This window comes from Vidua macroura, chromosome 27 (genome assembly GCF_024509145.1).
Source record: "Vidua macroura isolate BioBank_ID:100142 chromosome 27, ASM2450914v1, whole genome shotgun sequence".
Taxonomy (NCBI): Eukaryota; Metazoa; Chordata; class Aves; order Passeriformes; family Viduidae; genus Vidua; species Vidua macroura.
Window position 1 is genome coordinate 779,917 of NC_071597.1, and position 19,226 is coordinate 799,142.

The 19,226-nt window shown below is 44.5% G+C and overlaps 1 protein-coding gene across 1 annotated transcript; it reads left to right on the forward strand.

Annotated features, from left to right (window-relative positions):
- The first annotated feature begins 1,134 nt into the window (after positions 1–1,134).
- On the forward strand, positions 1,135–19,226 carry TOP2A (DNA topoisomerase II alpha). The gene is made up of 35 exons (XM_054000388.1): positions 1,135–1,238; positions 1,574–1,717; positions 1,893–1,983; positions 2,392–2,455; positions 2,894–3,039; positions 3,645–3,742; positions 4,032–4,244; positions 4,451–4,624; positions 4,817–4,918; positions 5,349–5,486; positions 5,598–5,736; positions 6,017–6,174; positions 6,566–6,691; positions 7,136–7,246; positions 7,338–7,443; positions 7,825–7,934; positions 8,667–8,759; positions 9,224–9,338; positions 9,642–9,763; positions 10,335–10,483; positions 10,793–11,024; positions 11,151–11,285; positions 11,383–11,583; positions 12,139–12,334; positions 13,594–13,685; positions 13,868–14,011; positions 14,119–14,202; positions 14,304–14,501; positions 15,419–15,524; positions 15,813–15,953; positions 16,392–16,536; positions 16,669–16,730; positions 16,848–16,973; positions 17,952–18,151; positions 18,578–19,226. The coding sequence occupies exons 1-35, from the start codon at positions 1,206–1,208 to the stop codon at positions 18,713–18,715; spliced, it is 4,632 nt and encodes a 1,543-aa protein (XP_053856363.1). The 5' UTR covers positions 1,135–1,205; the 3' UTR covers positions 18,716–19,226.

Here is a 19,226-nt window from a genome sequence, read left to right on the forward strand (position 1 = left end):
AGGGGACACACCCGGGAATGGGAACGGGGACTGGAAGGGCTGGGGCGGGCTCCAGTCCCCAGGGATGGGCAGTGACAGGGGGGGACACCCTGGCACAGGTCTCCGTGTCAGCGAGGTCTGTGTTTTGGTCCCGGAGCACAGCGTGTTCCAGCACATCCCAGTGGGTTGCCAGGTCTTGCTCAGTGTATTCCTGCGGGTTCCCAAGGCCTTCCCAGTGTATCCCAGTGGGTGTCCAAAGTCTGTCCAGTGTACCCCAGTGATTCCCAATGTATCCCAGTGCATGTCCAGGGCCTGTCCAGTGTCCCAGTCCAATGGGTCCCAGTGAATCCCCGGGGCTTGCTCAGTGTGTAGCAGTACCCCAGTGGGTCCACAGGGTCTGTCCGGTGTATTCCAGTGTGTGTCCGGGGCTTCCCAGTGTGTCCCAGTGTGTGTCCGGGGCTTCCCAGTATGTCCCAGTGTGTCCCAGTACATCCCAGTGTGTCCCAGTGTGTCCCAGTGTGTCCCAGTGTGTCCCAGTATGTCCCACTGTGTCCCAGTACGTCCCAGTGTGTCCCAGTGTGTCCCAGTACGTCCCAGTACATCCCAGTGTATCCCAGTGTGTCCCAGTGTGTCCCAGTACATCCCAGTGTATCCCAGTGTGTCCCACTGTGTCCCAGTACATCCCAGTACATCCCAGTATGTCCCACTGTGTCCCAGTACATCCCACTGTGTCCCACTGTGTCCCAGTACATCCCAGTACATCCCAGTACATCCCAGTACGTCCAACTGTGTCCCAGTACGTCCCAGTACATCCCAGTATGTCCCACTGTGTCCCAGTGTATCCCAGTGTGTCCCAGTGTGTCCCAGTACATCCCGGTACATCCCAGTATGTCCCAGTATGTCCCAGTACGTCCCACCACCAACGGCAAACGGGCAGCCTCGGCGCCCTCCCTCTCGCTTCTCTATTGGTCAATCCTGCTGTCCATCTCATCGCTCTCCCTCCTGACTGGGCGGTTTGAACGAGGGGTGCGGCCTCTGATTGGTCAGAGGGCGGGCAGCCTTCTGGCCGTGTGCCCGCCCCCGCGCTTCGATTGGCAGAGCGCGGGGAGCCGCGAGCGGGGATTGGCTGCGCGTTTCGGCGGGACGAGCGGAGGTTTGAAGGGGACGTTGGCGCCGCCATCACCGCCGCTGCCGCCTCAGCCGCTGCCACCGCCGCTGCCACCGCCATGGAGCTCTCGCAGCCCTCGTCGCCCCTCCGGGTGCGTGCTGCCACCGCTGCCCCCGACCCTGCGGAGCTTCGTGATCCCCCGCCCCCCACACCGTCCCCTCGGGCGCCCCTCAGCCCCGCCGAGCACCCGCAAGTTCTCCCCGGCCCCCCTCAGCGTTTCCCCGGGTCCTTCGCAGCCCCCGTTCAGGGTCTCCCCGGGCCTCTTTCTGGGCCCTTTCCCCAGATCTCCCTCTCCTCGGATTCCCGGCTCCTCTGCGATTCCTGTTCTCTTGGCGCCCCCAGCCCTGGCGCTCTCCCGCTCCCCGGCCTGGCCCCGTCGCGTTCCCCTTGTGCAGCCCCTCACGGCCGCCGCCTCTCCCCCAACAGCCCGCGAACGAGAACATCCTCGCCGGCAAGGCTGATGGCCCCAAGAAGCTCACGGTGGAGCACATCTACCAGAAGAAGACGCAGCTGGAGCACATCCTGCTCCGGCCAGACACCTACATCGGCTCCGTGGAGCTCGTCACCCAGGTGGGAGCAGGGGGAGCGGGGCTGAGCCCCCCGAGCGCCTCGTGGCAGGCGGGGAGTCTTTAGCAGGTGTTTGCAAAGCACAAAACATCTGCTTATCGATCACAAAACAACTGCTTTACAAACACAAGAGGGGTTGTACCTGGGCACTTACAAATTCCTTCTTTTTTTTTTCCAGCAAATGTGGGTTTTTGATGAAGGCGTTGGCCTCAACTGCAGAGATGTGACCTTTGTGCCTGGCTTGTACAAAATCTTTGATGAGATTCTGGGTAAGCTGACATCCATTGAATCAGTGAGTGACAGGTTATTAACGGGGTTGAATGGAAGAAACTGGAACTGAACATAAATTATCAAGAACTTATTAGCACTGCTTAATAGCAAGCCATTCTTGGGAAACAAAGAAAAATTTAAAAAATCCAATTACAAACCTGATTTCATTCTGCCCAAAATTCTCCTTTTTATGTCAATGGTTGCACTGGAGGAATTCAGAGGTCATTTCCAACCTTCATAATTCCATGATAACTTGTACTCCTCTTTGTAAATTGCAAAATATTTTCATGCTGAGATGGTTATTAGTAACACTGTAGTGAGTTTTTGTGTTCATTCTACTGGAACACTTCATCGTTTTCCCTTGATTGAGAATGTAATAAAAAACCAGTATTCTCTTTCCTTCCTAGTGAATGCTGCAGACAACAAGCAGAGGGATAAAAACATGTCATGCATTAAAGTCACAATTGATGTGTAAGTTTGGTTTCATTGTTGTTGGTTGCCTTCAGCTGCTCTGCAAAGCTGAGGTGGCACTGCAGGGCTGTGGGGCTGATCTGAGATAGCCCAAATTTAATTCACCAGTTGTGGAAAGCCTTTCTCTCTGCTTAGTCCCCTGGTCTCTTACAGAGGGCTGACTGGGGAAATGGCTGCTCTTTCGTTGCTGTGGTTTTCCACCTCTTCCTCTCCCTTTTCATCCTGACTGAGCACAGACAGGGGGGTTTTGTGTGTGGGTCTCTTTCAGAGCTGACATGTGCAGATCTGGGCATTTCTGTGTTGCCTGTCCCCCCTCTGCTGGCAGCTGCTGCACTTGCTGAGCACAGATTTGTTCCTGGTGAAACGGTGCCTTTCCCCCAGAGCCTTTTGGTGACTTCTTTCACAGCCTTAAAAACAGACTTTTCTTTCCTTCCCCAGAGAGAATAACACAATCAGTGTGTGGAACAACGGGAAAGGCATCCCAGTTGTTGAACACAAAGTGGAGAAGGTCTATGTGCCTGCTCTGATCTTTGGACAGCTGCTGACATCCAGCAACTACGATGACAATGAGAAGAAAGTCACAGGTGAGGAAGGCTCAGACATGCACTGATATCACTGAGAGCTCTAAGTGTGTGACCTGGACTGGAAAGGGCAGGAAGGGGGTCCTTGATGCAGTGTGAAAACTGAAAGAGGGGAAATTTAGGTGAGATATGGAAGAAATTCCTCTCTATGAGGGTGGTGAGGCCCTGGCACAGGTTGCCCAGAGAAGCTGTGGCTGCCCCATCCCTGGAACTGTCCAAGGCCAGGCTGGACAGGGCTTGAAGCAACCTGGGCTAGTGGAAGGTGCCCTGCCTACAGCAGATAGTGGGACTGGATGGGCTTTAAGGTCCCTTCCAAACCAAATTATTCTGTGATTCTATGAAAATGACGTTCTGAATCTATCAGAGAAGTCTCTGTTTAATGTAACAACAGTGCAAACATGGGAACAGGGAAAATGATCTTTGAATATTCTCTTAAACCCTAATTAAATCATAGTCTGTAGTTGCATACTTAGCTTGTAGAATATTGTTTCTTGTTGACAGTTGTCTTTGGATTGGGCAGATGTTTACAAATTCCAGTTAGTCTTGGATTCTTTTAGATGGTTTTGGACAAAGAGACTAACACAAGTCTGTGTTCCTTCTAACTCCAGGGGGGAGAAATGGTTATGGAGCCAAACTGTGCAACATATTCAGCACAAAATTTACTGTGGAAACTGGATGTCGTGAATACAAAAAGTTGTTCAAGCAGGTAGGAGCACTTTTCTTTCCAGGGAGTTTATAACTGAGGTTTTCAAATGAGATCCTAAGGTTTTGTTTCAAAACTCTAGTTCAGTGTGATTTGAGTAAATCTGACCCACAAAATGTAATTCAAAGGAATAATGAAATTAGCAGACAGCATCAGAATCTGGTTTTTAACCAGAGTTTTTGTTTAATTCAAAGATACCTAAAACACATAAACCATCTTACTGCTTTTAAAAACTAAGGTAGTTATGTGTGTGTGTGTTTGACTTGGAAGTCACCAAAGCTCCTTTCCTCAGACATGGACAGACAACATGGGAAAGGCTGGAGAAATGAAGCTGAAATACTTTGATGGAGATGATTACACCTGTGTCACTTTCCAACCTGATCTGTCCAAATTCAAAATGACCGTTCTGGATAAGGACATTGTAGCACTGATGTCTCGAAGAGCCTATGATATTGCTGGATCCACAAAGGATGTCAAAGTTTTCCTGAATGGACAGAGGCTTCCTGTAAGTGAGCATTGAAAAGAAACACAAATATCTCGGTTTGTTTGGGTTTTTTTTGTGCCATTTAACCAGTGAGATTCTGTTGAGGCCATTCCTGTCATCATATAGAGCAAAGGAACACATGCAAGAGTGATTTTTTTCAGGAGGGTGTGAATTAAGTATTTATAGGAGCTATTATCAACCAGTTGTCCGCTCTCATCTGCGTGCAGGTGAAAGGATTCCGCAGCTATGTGGACCTCTATCTGAAGGATAAGGTCGATGAAACTGGGAATGCACTTAAAGTTATCCATGAGGAAGTCAATTCCCGATGGGAAGTGTGCTTGACTTTGAGTGAAAAAGGCTTCCAGCAAGTCAGCTTCGTTAACAGCATTGCCACCACAAAGGTAACTCCTTAGTGTGTTTAGTCAAGCTAGTGCCATCTTCAACATTAATATTCTTGGCTATTTGTAAGTGTACTTATGTTAGTGAAAAATGCTTTAATGTTGCAAAGAATGTGCTTAAAGTTTTAAATAGGTATTCATAGTTCTGTGGGTTTTAGTGGCCTCAGTCCCAGGTCCTTGTCCCATTCTCCTCAGGGTGGCAGACACGTCGATTATGTGGCTGACCAGCTCGTGACCAAACTCATTGATGTTGTGAAAAAGAAGAATAAAAATGGAGTTGTAGTGAAGCCTTTCCAGGTACAATGTCAGAATTTTCCAGGTGGGAAGCACAACTTGAGCATTACTGCAAATTGTAACTTCAGCTTAATGCATAGGTGCATTAATTAATAACACATTTTCATTGTGCAGACAATCTATATAAGATTACTAATTACACAAGTCTCATATTGTCCAGTTTAAGCCAATTAACTTCCCTTTGCTTGAGCAATGTGTTTTGCAGTCCCTGTGAGTCAGTGTAGATGCACTAAACCTCAGTATCTGTTAGATAACACCTCTTGAGGTGGAGAGATGCCAATTCCTTGACATCCCGTCATCTAACACTGTTCATGAGTGTTCATTAGCTATTCAAAATTAACAAAATACCTACGAATATTCCAAACCCTCCCTGTGTGATTGACAGGTGAGCTGAGCCTGTACAGTGTGTGATCCTTGTTGTATTTAACTACAGGTGAAGAACCACATGTGGATTTTTGTGAATGCCTTGATTGAAAATCCAACCTTTGACTCTCAGACTAAGGAGAACATGACTTTGCAGGCAAAGAACTTCGGCTCTACCTGTAAACTGAGTGAAAAATTCATTAAGGGTGTAAGTCCTCATGTACATGGACAGTCAAGATGTCTGTAAAAAATACGTAACAAAAGTTTCTGTCATTGTTGAGGCTTTTCCCACAACTTTGGATTGGGTTTTGTATTGCAGGCAGTTGGCTGTGGCATTGTTGAAAGTATCCTAAATTGGGTAAAATTTAAAGCTCAGAACCAGCTGAATAAGAAATGTTCAGCTGTGAAACACTCCAAGATTAAGGGTGTTCCTAAACTGGATGATGCCAACGATGCTGGTAAGTGTTTGACATCCTTTGTAACCAGTTCATTGAAAAACAGTTAAAACTTGTTCGTTAAACAAAAGATTTGTCTCCTAAGGAAAAGTGAGAAGAGAAAACCTGTCATTATAGTTTTACTCCCATTTTGCAGTCCCATTTACTTTGATTATCCCCATTTACTGTGTGCCGTGCCAAAAAAACTGTGTTAAAAGATTATTTATACTTGTTCAGTCGTGAATGTGCAGCCTTGGATTTAATTCCTTAAGTAGAAAACTGACTCGATTTTCTTCTTTTTTAGGCAGCAAGAATTCTTTAGATTGTACACTGATTCTGACTGAGGGAGACTCAGCCAAAACTCTGGCTGTCTCTGGTCTGGGAGTGGTTGGTAGAGACAAATATGGAGTATTTCCTCTTCGTGGGAAAATCCTCAATGTCAGGGAAGCTTCTCATAAGCAGGTTGGTTGGAAAATGGTTACAGTTACGTGTTGGAAGGTGTGGTGTGATTTGTGCAATGAGTCGGTGCAGCTGCACCTGGAGCACTGGAACTCCAAGGAGCAGTGCCTTAATCACCTGAGCCTTCCCTCACCTTGAGCCTGCCTCACTGGTTAAGTAGGAATATTGATTAAGTCCTGTTCAGTGATTTGCCTGAGGGGATAATGTTCGTGTTGTGGTTGGAAAATGCTTGGAATTATCTAGAGTAATTTAACCATTAGAAATTACAAGTTTCTAAACAGCAAAAAAAAAAAAAACCCAGCAGGACAGATTCACTTATGGATAACTTTATACTTTCTTGACCTACATTTTGAGTCTGAAAGACAAGTTTTTTATTCTGTGTGATCTCTTTCAGATTATGGAAAATGCTGAAATCAACAACATCATCAAGATTGTGGGTTTGCAATATAAAAAGAACTATGAAGATCAAGAATCTTTAAAAAGTCTTCGCTATGGAAAGATTATGATCATGACAGATCAGGTTAGGTTCATTAAAATTGAAAGTTGGGAGAGGATAACAATTAGCACTTAAATAAAGAGATAGGAAGAAAATATTTCTCTAACTGCTGCTATTGTTGTACCCAATTCTCTGTGTTTCTTTTTCCCATTTTACATTTTTGTGGGTCATAATGTCTTTTCAGCCACAAAAAAAGTAAAATGGTGAGTTGCATCAAACAGCTAAACACTGTTTCTCCATTCTGCTGATTCAAAATCCTTGACCAGTCCTTGACACCTTTTTTCACTGAGAATCTACCTTTTCTGTTTCTCTTAATTTTCAGCAATTAACACATGGCCACCTTTTCAGAGGTGAAAGTTAATAGGGTCAGTTAGCTGGAATTACAGAGTCATTTACTATTAAGCCAAAAATTGTCATTTCCATCATTCCATGATAAAATATGGGTTGTTTTTTTCTTGTATAATTCAGGATCAGGATGGATCACACATCAAAGGTTTGCTGATTAACTTCATCCATCACAATTGGCCATCTCTTCTAAGACACAATTTTTTGGAGGAATTCATTACTCCCATCATAAAGGTGAGGGCTAGGGGAGGATGAGGTGAATGACTGAGGATCCATTGCCCAGAAATGCCTTTCATTTCACAGTTAAAATGTTTGTCCATTGTAGGCCTCTAAAAACAAAGAAGAAATTGCATTCTACAGCATTCCTGAGTTTGAAGAATGGAAAGCCAGTACACAGAACTACAACTCATGGAAAATCAAGTACTACAAAGGTTTGTAAAAACTTAATATGGTGAAACTGATCCAAGTGAGAGCATTGATGATTTGATGCAGGTCAATCCTGCTTTGCAGAAAGGATTTGGACTGGGTGTCCTCCAAGTCTCTTCCCTCCTATGATATTCCAATTAGATTTCAGATATCTACAGGAATTACAGACAAAATCCAAAACTACTACATGCCACTGCTCACTTAATTGTAATTTTTATTACTTTTGTGATACATCTCATTTTGAAGTAACTTAAGTTTTCAGGAAGTCATCTTCACACTGTATGTTCATATGATGCATCACAAAAACTGGGCATAGCAAAATATTTCTTTGAATTGGAACTTAATTTAGGCAAAAGTCATTAGGATTATCTCTCCTGTCCCTGCAGGTTTGGGTACCAGCACGTCAAAGGAGGCCAAAGAATACTTTGCAGATATGGCAAAACACCGAATTGGCTTCAAATATTCTGGGCCTGAAGATGATGCTGCGATCACCCTGGTAACTAACATTTCATTTAATTGCTGACTTACTACCTTTGGTATTTCACCTTGTAGAGTGCTCTGTATTTTCTCTTAAAAGGCTCTTGGAGGCCTTTGGGATGGAGACAATCTCTGTGTTACCAAGGCTACAGCTTTAGTTGAACCAGGAGCATCGAATCTGCCCCTCGACCTCAGGGCAAGAGTACCCTTTTAGTGATGGGCTTTAAATATAGCTCAGAACAAACTAATCACTACAAACCAATTGACATTTTCAGACACAATAATAAATATTCCTTCAACATTTTTCTGTGTATTCTGCTGCAGTCTTCTCCGAGTTAGATCTCCCCTTTCTCCCCCAGTGCAAAGCAGTGGATTAAAATAGTTCTTGTTTCTGTGAACTTCACTGTAACTGGTCTTTGATTCTTAAATATTCAGAATTGTTAGGCAATGTTAAAAAATCAAGTTTTTCCCCAAAATATTAATTTCCCCTCAAATCTGCTTTAATCTTGTGTTAGGTTTAAATGTATAGATTTTTAATATACTAACTACTCTGTCTTCTGCAGAGTGGTGGAAATTATGCTCTTAATATGTTTAGCTACAGAACCCTTTTATTGCATTTCTTGGGCTCTTAAATCAGCCTGTTTAGCATGTTGTTCTCCTGGGTAAGCTCTTCCTTTTTCTCAAGTGATCCAATAGTGCACAACCACAGAATGTTCTGGAATTGAGTTACTTTTCATTTTGTAACATCCAGGCCTTTAGCAAGAAGAAGATAGAAGAGCGAAAGGAGTGGCTGACTAATTTCATGGAGGATAGAAGACAACGGAAGCTGCACGGTCTACCAGAGGTAAAAGGTTTATGTTTATAAGGAAACTGGTTTCCAGTCTGCCTGGGGCTGTTCTCAGCTTCATCCCAGCACGCCAGAGCTGCACACAGCTCAGTCAGTGAGTCAGGTCTGGATTATAGAACGTTGAAAATGTGTCAGGATTTTGCAGAGCAGCTTCTCTCATCTTATCAGTATAGCCTCATTGTCAATTATCCAACTGTCAACTTCATTTTTAACTCTCACCTTTCAAGTTACTGTATCAATAGGAAAATGATAACTCAAGCAGAGGCAAATGAAGTCTTTATTTCCCCCAAAATGGGGGCAATAATGCATCCTGGGAAGTGTTTCCCTTTGCCATGCAAAGGGTGTCATCATTTGAACTGTATTTAGCTGATCTTACAAGGAGTTCCAATTTCAATGAAACTAGCCAAGAAACTGATTAGGCTCAGTTAAAATTAAAGCAATCTTCTCTCTGTTTTTCTTAGGAATACCTGTATGGGAAAAACACTGATTACCTGACATACAATGACTTCATCAACAAGGAGTTAGTGCTGTTCTCAAACTCAGATAATGAGAGATCAATCCCATCACTGGTTGATGGTAAGTGATTTCTAAGTCATAGTTCTGCATGGTGTATCCCCAGAACTGAGGAAATGGGTGTTTGATGTCACATCAGAGCCAGGGAACCTGCTGAGGTTTCAGGGTCAGTATCCTGAAGTCTGTTTTCTGCTAAGATTTTTTCATCTTTGGATGAAATGTCTTGTCCATTTTGTAGTATATTATTGCCAGTACCTTACCCAGCTGGTACAGAATCTTTAAGTAGTTCTTGCATCTCTAGAGAGCAGAAGCCAAGTGCATCACATCAGATGTTCTAACCACGATGTCTTTTCCTTTTTCATACAGGTTTGAAGCCAGGTCAGAGGAAGGTTTTGTTCACCTGTTTCAAACGAAACGATAAGCGGGAGGTGAAGGTTGCTCAGCTGGCTGGTTCTGTCGCTGAGATGTCCTCATACCACCACGGTGAGGTAAGAACCTGCCTGGGTGTGCAAAACACTTTAAAGGGAAGGCAAAAAGCCCTTCTGTTGGCATGAGTTACGATGCATCTAAAGCAGAATTAGATGTTTCAGTGTGTACGGCAAAGGGAAGTTGCTGTTTAGCTGTTTCCACAATTAATTCTTCAGTATTTATTTAATCTGACTTTGGTCACTCTGCCTATCCTGTCTGGACTTCATGGGAGCATAGTTCATTCAAAAAGTGGAACAAGAAAACCCTTCTTAATTTGTGATGGACTTAGGTAGATGTTAATAACCTTTCTGTCTGGGTCAGGAAAAGTTAAGCACTACCACAAGGTTCTCTGTGGAGACTGACAGAATCTTTCACTGGAGGTTTCAGAGCAGGTAGACAGCAATAGATAGAGACATGGGTCATTAGAACATTTCAGATGGTCTTGGGATGCGTTTTCCTTGAATTTCCTCCAGTTTTTCATCAATTGAGTTTATCCTCTGTATCAGTTAAGTCCTTGGTGTGAATGTTGCCTTACTTTGTCCATCCCCTGAACCATTCTGCATGTTCAGCTTTGCACCTCCTTTATTGCAGGCCGCACTGATGATGACCATCATTAACTTGGCTCAGAACTTCGTGGGCAGCAACAACCTCAACTTGCTCCAGCCCATCGGTCAGTTTGGCACAAGGCTGCACGGAGGGAAAGACTCTGCCAGCCCTCGATACATCTTCACCATGCTCAGGTCAGCATTCTAAAGTTCTTACTGCCTTAAAGGACTCAATTTTACAGCAATTAGAATGAAAAACAAACTCGATTTTTCCCTTTAAAACTTTGGGCTATGCTTGCATACTCAGAGCAGCAACAACTGAAGTGAGGTTCAGTGCTAGATTCCATTATGGAAACGTGGCTATCAGCACAGAGAATATGGAAATGGAAGCAGACCCAAAGGGAGACATTTGGGTGGGATAATAAAAATTAAGGAGGTTTCTTTTTGCATGGAGGTCATGTTCTGTAACAAGAATTTGGACTTAAATTCCCTTCTCTGTTCCAGTCCCCTGGCACGCCTGGTGTTCCCACCAATGGATGACAACGTCCTGAGGTTCCTCTACGATGACAACCAGCGAGTGGAGCCAGAGTGGTACATGCCCATCATTCCAATGGTGCTGGTCAATGGGGCTGAAGGGATTGGTACTGGCTGGGCCTGTAAAATCCCCAACTTCGATATCAGGGAAGTTGTTAACAATATCCGTCGGCTGATGGATGGAGAAGAGCCACTGCCAATGGTAAATAATAGAATTAAAAAACAAATGTCTTGCTTGTTAGCTTATTGAGCTCATATTGAGCATTTTATGGGCATGCTTAAAAAAAGGCATCCACACAAAGCTGAATCCAGTGTTTTTTCTCCTCAGCTTCCCAGTTACAAGAATTTCAAAGGCACCATAGATGAGCTGGGGCCTAATCAGTACGTGATAAGTGGTGAAGTGTCCATCCTTGATTCTACAACCATCGAGATCACTGAGCTGCCTGTCAGAACATGGACACAGGTAACAAACAGGGAATCTGCTGTGGGAATGTACAGTTTGCTCTTTAAAGCAAAAAGTCAGTAGTGGGTTTTGGATCTGACTTTGTTTCTTTCCTCAGACTTATAAAGAGCAGGTTCTGGAGCCGATGTTGAATGGGACTGAGAAGACCCCCCCTCTAATCACAGACTACAAAGAATATCACACAGACACCACGGTGAGGTTTGTGGTGAAGATGGCTGAAGATAAACTAGCAGAAGCCGAAGCTGTGGGGCTGCATAAGGTCTTCAAACTCCAAACAAGTTTAACATGCAACTCCATGGTACGTGACAGATTTTGCTGAAGGAATTTCTTGGTTTAACTCAGACTCTGTGGACAGCTGCAGTCGTTGCGTGAAACAAAAATCCTCTTTGGCAGTAACCTATTCACTTTGATTTTTCTGCTGTTACTGGTTTTAAATCAGCTTTCAAAGGTCAAGAGCCTGGCTTAGGAGTGGGTTCAGAGTGGATGGTTTGCCTGAAGGAGGCAAAACGCTCTGAAATCACAGTTTGCAGAGCTCTTTGAGCCAGCAGCAGGGGCACTGAACGTCTGGTTCCTGACAATGTGTGAAGCTTTGATGCAAGATGTTTGTCCTGCACAGAGCTCGAAGATTCAAGTAACCTTAACTCTACTGTGCGTATTCAAGAACACTGGAATTCTAAAATTGTCTCTGCTGCTGTGCTCACAAACTGAAGGAGTTTCTAGAACAACACTGAGATTTCATAATTTGTTGGTTAATAATTCGGTGGTACCATCACACCTGTGTTACAGGTAACTTTCAGTAGGTCTGGAATCAGTTTTATCATCATAACACTCATGTTCTTTCATTTTCCTCCAGGTTCTTTTTGACCATGTCGGCTTTCTCAAGAAATACGACTCTCCCCAGGATATTCTTAAGGAGTTCTTTGAACTCCGGCTCCGATATTACAATTTGAGGAAGGAATGGCTTATTGGGATGCTGGGTGCTGAGTCTGCAAAGCTGAGCAACCAGGCTCGCTTCATCCTGGAGAAAATAGATGGCAAAATTGTGATTGGTATGTTGTTCTTGGTGACTGGGATTGTCACTGGGAGAACTGGGTGATCTCTTGAGCTCTGTCAGCACCCCCTCAGCCCCAGGCTGGTTTTTACAAACCACACCAGTGCTTATCTCTGTTCTTGTGACATCTAAGAGGAGAATGCTTCACGGAGTATCCTTGGTCTGCGTATTATACACATAATAATGACAATGGCATACTTATGCAGCTTTCCTGCTCTGTGTTTGAGAATTTTTGAGAGAATTTTTTTTAATAGTTTAGCAATAATTCCCATTTATTTCTGACTTGGTAGGACTAAGAGTTAATTATTTGTGGGTTTAGAAAGGGGTAGTGTTTGCTGTTAAATGCATTCTTAAGGATCTGTATCTCCACTATCTTTGTGAACCTCTGCAAAAATATTCCAAATCACGTTCTCCGTGGACTGGGGTTTCAAACTTATATGATACTCAAGCAGCAGCATCTGAGAATCATGAGCTAGGAAAAGAAGCAGATCTTTGTTCCCAACATTCACATTTTTCAATCAACTTTTCCCCCTCGGTGTAAAAGCCGGGCTGTGTTCCGCTGCCTTCACGGAGGATGCGGCCAGACAACGTGTCATAAGATGCTTTGTGGTTTGTGTCTGAAGGCAGCCCAGTAATCCCAGCAGCTCGAGTCTGTCTGACTGAACTCAGGAAAAGAAATAATTCCCCTGAAATGCATTTTCTTGGGTTTTTGTAATAAGTAGTTCCAAGGCTGCCAGAGCTGGTTTCATTTGTATTTGTGCCTCATGGTTGATGGCTTCTGATACCTTAAAAAGGAGCAAATTCCAGCTGAAGCATTTCCAGTGGTTGAGCACTTAGAGCATAAATTTCCCGGGTGATGTCTAATGAGGTGCAAGCTATACCAAGCTATCAAGGGTTTCTTTCTCCACCTGCCTGTCATGATAAGACCTGTTTTATACCATCATACCTTTTTTCCCCAAGTTCAAAAACTACTTAAAACAGGGGAAATGCATTTATGGAAACAAAGAAAAATATTAACATTGTTTTGTGTGGTACAGGAGCAATGCTTCCCTGACAAATCTCCTGCTAAATAGGAGTTTTTCAGGTGTTGTTCAGGCTCTTCCACATGTCCCAGCTGTGATGTGGAAAGGCTGGTTTGGAGCTCTGTAGGATGCTGAGCAGCTACAACCACAGGATCCAAACTGTAAAGCTCATCCATTGCTCCTAACAACGACTGTAGTGGGCACTGAGTGACAATCCTGAAATGTCTGTTTGCAGAGAACAAACCCAAGAAAGAGCTGATTCAAGTTCTTATCCAGAGAGGGTATGAGTCTGATCCGGTGAAGGCTTGGAAGGAGGCTCAAAACAAGGTAATGCCTCAGTCATCCTCTGAATATGCCCAAACTGGCCCAAGCTCTGAGGCTTCGTAATCCATAGAGGCCCAAGTTGCTTTTCAATTAGCAGGATTCAAGAGCTTCTGTGTTTGATCAGTAGCCCTACCCATGTGTGTCAGGGTTTTTGTTGACTATGTTTGTTTCAAATCCACATTTAGGATGAAGAGGAGGGGGAGGAGGAAGAGAGTGACAAAGAATCAGCTGCAGCCTCTGGCCCAGACTTCAACTACCTGCTGAACATGCCCCTGTGGTATCTGACCAAGGAGAAGAAAGATGAGCTCTGCAAGCAGAGGGATAACAAAGTATGTGCATTCTTTCCTTATAAAACCAGTATATTTCTAATATATCATGTGTTATACAATTTATTTTTGGCTGGGGGATTGAAATGTTTATCTGTGATTCTCTTTAGGAAAAGGAGCTGGAAAATCTTAAGCGCAAGAGTCCCTCTGACCTGTGGAAGGAAGACCTTGCTGCCTTCATTGAAGAACTCGATGTATGTCAATGCTCAGTGCAGAAAATCAACTCCCTCGTCTTATCCACCAGCCCTTTACTGACTTTTGTATTTTTTGTGTTATTTTATGCTCCCCTCTGCAGGTAGTGGAGGCCAAGCAAGCAGAGGATGAGAGTGCAGGGATTGTTGGCAAACCTTTGAAGGTGAAAGGAGGGAAAGCAAAGGTGAAGAAGGCTCAGCTGGCAGAAGTAATGCCATCCCCTCATGGCATCAGGGTTGTTCCTCGGATCACTGCTGAGATGAAGGCAGAGGCAGAGAAGAAAACTAAAAAGAAAGTAAAGGTAAAAATTAACATTCCAAATGTTCGATCTTCCTTTACGTCGTCTTCAATACAGTCCTAAAAATGAGAGTCCTTTTTTGCTGGACTTGTCCTGTTGAAGCAGTTGTTCAGGGAGAGGGACAGGACCTAAGGATTTGGGAAACACTGGGAATAGGGGTATCTCAGTCTGAAGGAGAACAGACTTACATATCAGGAGGTGGCTTAGAGGGAAATTTTTGGCACATTGCACTGCCAGGGATGGGCTGGGAGCTCAGAAAGGGGGGCAGATGCAAGTAAGGTTGTTCCAGGTGTCTTGGGAATTTGATAAACCCTCTAGCAGGCAGGAAGCACAGCCAGTACATTCCCTTCTCCAGAACAGCCTTTACATATCCAGCAATGCTTTCACCCACTTAATGCCATCATTGTTCTCTGTATTAAGGAGATAAAATGATTGAACTCTTTTTATAGGACTAGTTGATATTGTGTCATTCAGCCATTTCCATCAGAGAGATATAACCCATCCCTTCACCTGTTTGACCCTGGAAGCCACACAGGTCACTCTTTTCCTCCACATGATTCCACCAACACTTTTTCCAAATAACTCTCACTTTTGTTTTTGTCCCACCCTGTCCAGTCCTGTATCCCCATCCCCCCCAGAGGCAGCACAGAGCAGCAGGACCAGAGGCTCAGGAGTGGGGCCAGAGTTCCTGTTTTTGTTCATGTTGGATTTTGCCTTTTAAGTCACCTGATTTGGGGGCAGATCCCATCCAATTTACAGATCCTGTCTGTAATCAATTCTACACACAGTTTATTTCACAGACTTAGGTTTCTTGTACCACTACTTCTACATGGCTAAAATAAGCAGCTCCTTCCTCCATTACCCTGTGTGCCTCTTCTCTGTGAGCTGACTCACTGTTTGGTATCTGCTTGCATCTGCAGAGTGAAAAAACTGAATTTGATGAGAATCAGGATGAAAACACATCCGGAGAGAAGGAATCTGCAGGCCTGAAGAAGAGATTAGCACAGAAGCTGAAGACTGAGCAAGGTATATGCTTTGATGTTATTCCCTCCAAGGAAAAGAGGGAAAGGGTTGCCAATTTGGTTATCTGACCTCTTCCTGAAGGTGGTGAGCAACACCTAGGATCAGTATTTTTGGAAAAACTAGGTGAGAAAGTGATCCTGGATAACAGTCAAGCAGGATAGATTCCTATTTCTCTTTGTTTAAGCCAGAATCCTCTGAATTCAGTGTATTTCTAAGCTGAGCTTGACCTACTGAGCCTGGACTATATACATGGAAGTTTGCTGGTTCATCCTGCTTCCCAATATTTTTCAGGAACCAAGAGACAGGCCACTCTGCCTTTCAAGCCATTAAAGAAAACCAAGAAACGAAACCCTTGGTCTGACTCAGGGTCTGATTCAGAGTCTGACTTTGAAGCACCTCCTCAAAGAGAGCGAGTGGTTCGCCAGGCAGCAGGTGAGTGAGGACATGGATGCAGAAGGATGCTTGTGGAGGAGTAAATGGAACAGACTATACAGGGACCTCCCAGAGCCTCAGATCACATTTAGAAATAATCTTTAAAAGGCTTCTTTATTTTGCTGTCTGAAACTATTAAATATTTCTGCCATTTGTGCACATTTTCAAGGAAAAGCAGAAATGGGCAACTAGAGAAATATGGCTATTTGGTTTAATTACACAACTGTCTTGGCACATTAAACGTGTTGTGGGTGAGGCTGGAAGACTCCAAATGACAGAACACACTTGTCATTTGGAGTCTTCTCCCTGGCAGTCTCAGCATCTGCTTGTTTTTATTCAGATCTTTATTTTTTAATAACTGTAGCTAAAATATTGAAAAATAAACAGAGCTGCATATTGCCAAATGTGTAAAATAACACATCTGTGTTCTTCCATCAGCCAAAGTCAAGCCCATGGTCATTTTGGACTCAGATCACTCCGACTCAGATGAGGACTCTGAATTCCAGGGTGACAGTGAAGGCAACTCTGAATCGGACACAAACTCTAAGAAAAAGGCTCCTCCCAAGCCCAAACCTGCTCCCAAGCGAGTATTTTTCCATAATAACTGGAAATTAGTTGTGCTTTAATGCTGCACAGAAGTTAAAAGCAAATTTTTTTTATTCCCCTATTTAGTGCTTCATGAACTGAATGAAAAACCTGGGGTTTTGTTTTCCAGGGAAACCACTGAAAAAGCAGCAAAAGCTCCCAAGCAAAAGGCAGTGCCAAGTGCTGTTCCTGGTGAGTGTGAGACCTCTAAACTACGTGGATTGCTCTATAATCTCTCAGCAGTGCACAGGGAAGAGCAGAGGGGGTAACTTGGCTGTTTCAGGCTGACTTTCTGCTTTCCTTATCCAGTTCCAGTCCAAGATGTCCCTGAGGACAAGGTGAGCCAGGCTCCCGCAGCTCCGTCCGTCCCAGTGCCGAGCACCAAGGCCGTGCCCAAAAAAACTGCTGCAGCCAAGAAGGCTGGAGCCACCAAGGGTAAGGGCAGCTCAGCAACATCAGTTCTAGAGAACAATTTTAATTCCTGTGGGAAACAATCCGAGTGATTGCGCTTGGCGTTCCAGGGCCTGGGCAACTGGAGTTTGCATTTCAGCAAAGATCTGAGGTTTGTGGCAGAGGTTCTCTGGTTGTCATGTTTGAGGCCTCTTTCCAAACATATCGTGTTCTAGTTCATGTTGGACATGCTTGGAGGGAGGGAATTTTAGTTTGGGAACAGGAAAAGTGAATGCTTCCTACAGTGCTATGTAATACTTGGCAGGGATAATCCGAGTGGAATTTGTGTCTTGCAGTCAATGTCCTACTTCGTGTCTTTTTGGGAAGAAAGCTGCTTTGGAGCAGGCAAGCTTTTGGGGGTAGTTTGAGCTATTCGGTTCTGGATCCATTTCATCCATCTCCAGCATTTGACTCAGGGATTTTAAACCCCAGACTTTGACACTGCTTTGTATATTCCAAATGGAATCAACTCGGTGTTGATCCCAGCAGGAAAATAGTGTTACTTCCACTCCTAAATTGAGAAAGCATGTTATCACTCAGAAATGGCCTGAAATGAGCTGAACTGGAAGTTGTGCTTCAAGATGCTCTTTTAAAAAGTGAAAATATAGGTAAGAAGGAATGAGTGAGTGTTTGGGAAATTCCTTCCTTGCTGTGCAGGATTTTGAAGGTCTGAGATGGGTTATGGAGCCTTGTGAGATCAGGACTTTTCAATCTGAAATAGTCTGTAAATTGCTTTGGGGACGCTTTAATTTGATCCTCTAAATGTAGTGGAACTGAGCACATAAACAACCTCATTCCTCACCATCTGTGGAAGAGGGATCTTTCTAGAAAACCCAGCTTCAAACGGAGACGACCTGTGCGCTGACCCCGCGGCAGCGCAGAGCCTGTTTCTCTTGGAAGCAATTCCCAAACTGGGAATGAGAGAGGAGCGAAACAGGGGTTTAACGCCGTGTTCTGTTCCAGACAACCAGCCCTCCATCATGGATGTCCTGGCCAAGAAAAAGGCTGCACCCAAACCCAAGCCAGCGGCCAAGGAGGGTCCCCTGCACGGCGAGGGTGACAACGCCAGGGGGAGGAAGGCTGTGAAGAGGCAGCCAAGCTCTTTGGATTCAGATTCCAATTCAGATTTTGGCTCGAAGCCTGCCAAATCTGTTGCATCAAAGGTTTGTGCAATGCCATCAGCGCCGAGGGAACTGCAGAGCGTGGGGTGGGTTCTTCCAGCAAGAAAAGCTGGTGGAGGTCAAACCTCTACCTGGGTGTGGGGAATGGGGAAGAGGAGGGTCATAGAATCATGGAATATTCTGAGCTGGACACCCCAGCAATCCCACCCTGTGCCTGAGAGTGTTGTCCAAATGCTCCTGGAGCTCTGTCAGCCTTGGGGCTGTGACCACTCCCTGGGGAGCCTGGGCAGTGCCTGAGCACCCTCTGGGATAAGAATCTTTCCCCCCATAAGGGTCAGACACCCCAGATCCTTGGTCTGCTCCCACCACCCCAAACACCCACCAACCCCATGGCACAGCAGGCGTGTGTGCACATTGTGTCCCCTGTGGGTGCTCAGATCCATGATTCCTTTCCTGCTTTCCCTCCAGAAATCCAAGGTCCAGGAAGACACCTTCACCATTGAGTCTGGTGATGAAAGCCCTGTACCTCAGCCCCGTGCCAGGCCTGGCCGCACCAAAAAACCTGTCCAGTACCTGGAGGAGTCCTCTGAGGACGATATGTTTTGAGTTCCTAGGAAAATTTTAAACTCCAGATCCACAAGAAGCCTTCAGCAGCGCTCCAGAGCTCCCACCAAAGACCATCTCAGCCTAGGAAATATTCACCAAATGTGAGCCACTCCAAAAATGTTCGTTACCGGTGAACACAGCTCATTTTTTCTTGGTTTTAAATTGGTTGGATTTGTTCAAATAGGAACATCCCCTTTTTGGTGAACACTGGAGCCACGTGCCCAGCAAGTGCTGCTGCACTTCCCTCTTCCCCATTATTTGACACTTTGTGGTCATTTTAGTGTTAAAGTTGACTTTAGAACATGCCAAATCCTTTAAAATTTATATATCCCTCTTGAAATATCTTAAAAGTACTAAAATACAGGAATTTTTAATTCTACCACCCAACACAGGTGAGCTGGAGTCATTTTTCCAGCACTATTCCTTCACTATGTAAATATTTCTGTGTTTGTTCTTGTTGTCCTGAGTTTGTTTGTTTAAGTATTTGTCTAATAAAAGTGTTTTTACTTAT

Excerpts from the sequence above, each read along its gene's own strand:
- TOP2A (XM_054000388.1), top strand. The coding sequence starts at position 1,206 with ATGGAGCTCTCGCAGCCCTCGTCGCCCCTCCGG. Across the intron at positions 2,456-2,893 it reads ATTAAAGTCACAATTGATGT|AGAGAATAACACAATCAGTG; the intron begins GTAAGTTTGGTT and ends TTCCTTCCCCAG. Across the intron at positions 16,974-17,951 it reads GAAGGCTGGAGCCACCAAGG|ACAACCAGCCCTCCATCATG; the intron begins GTAAGGGCAGCT and ends GTTCTGTTCCAG.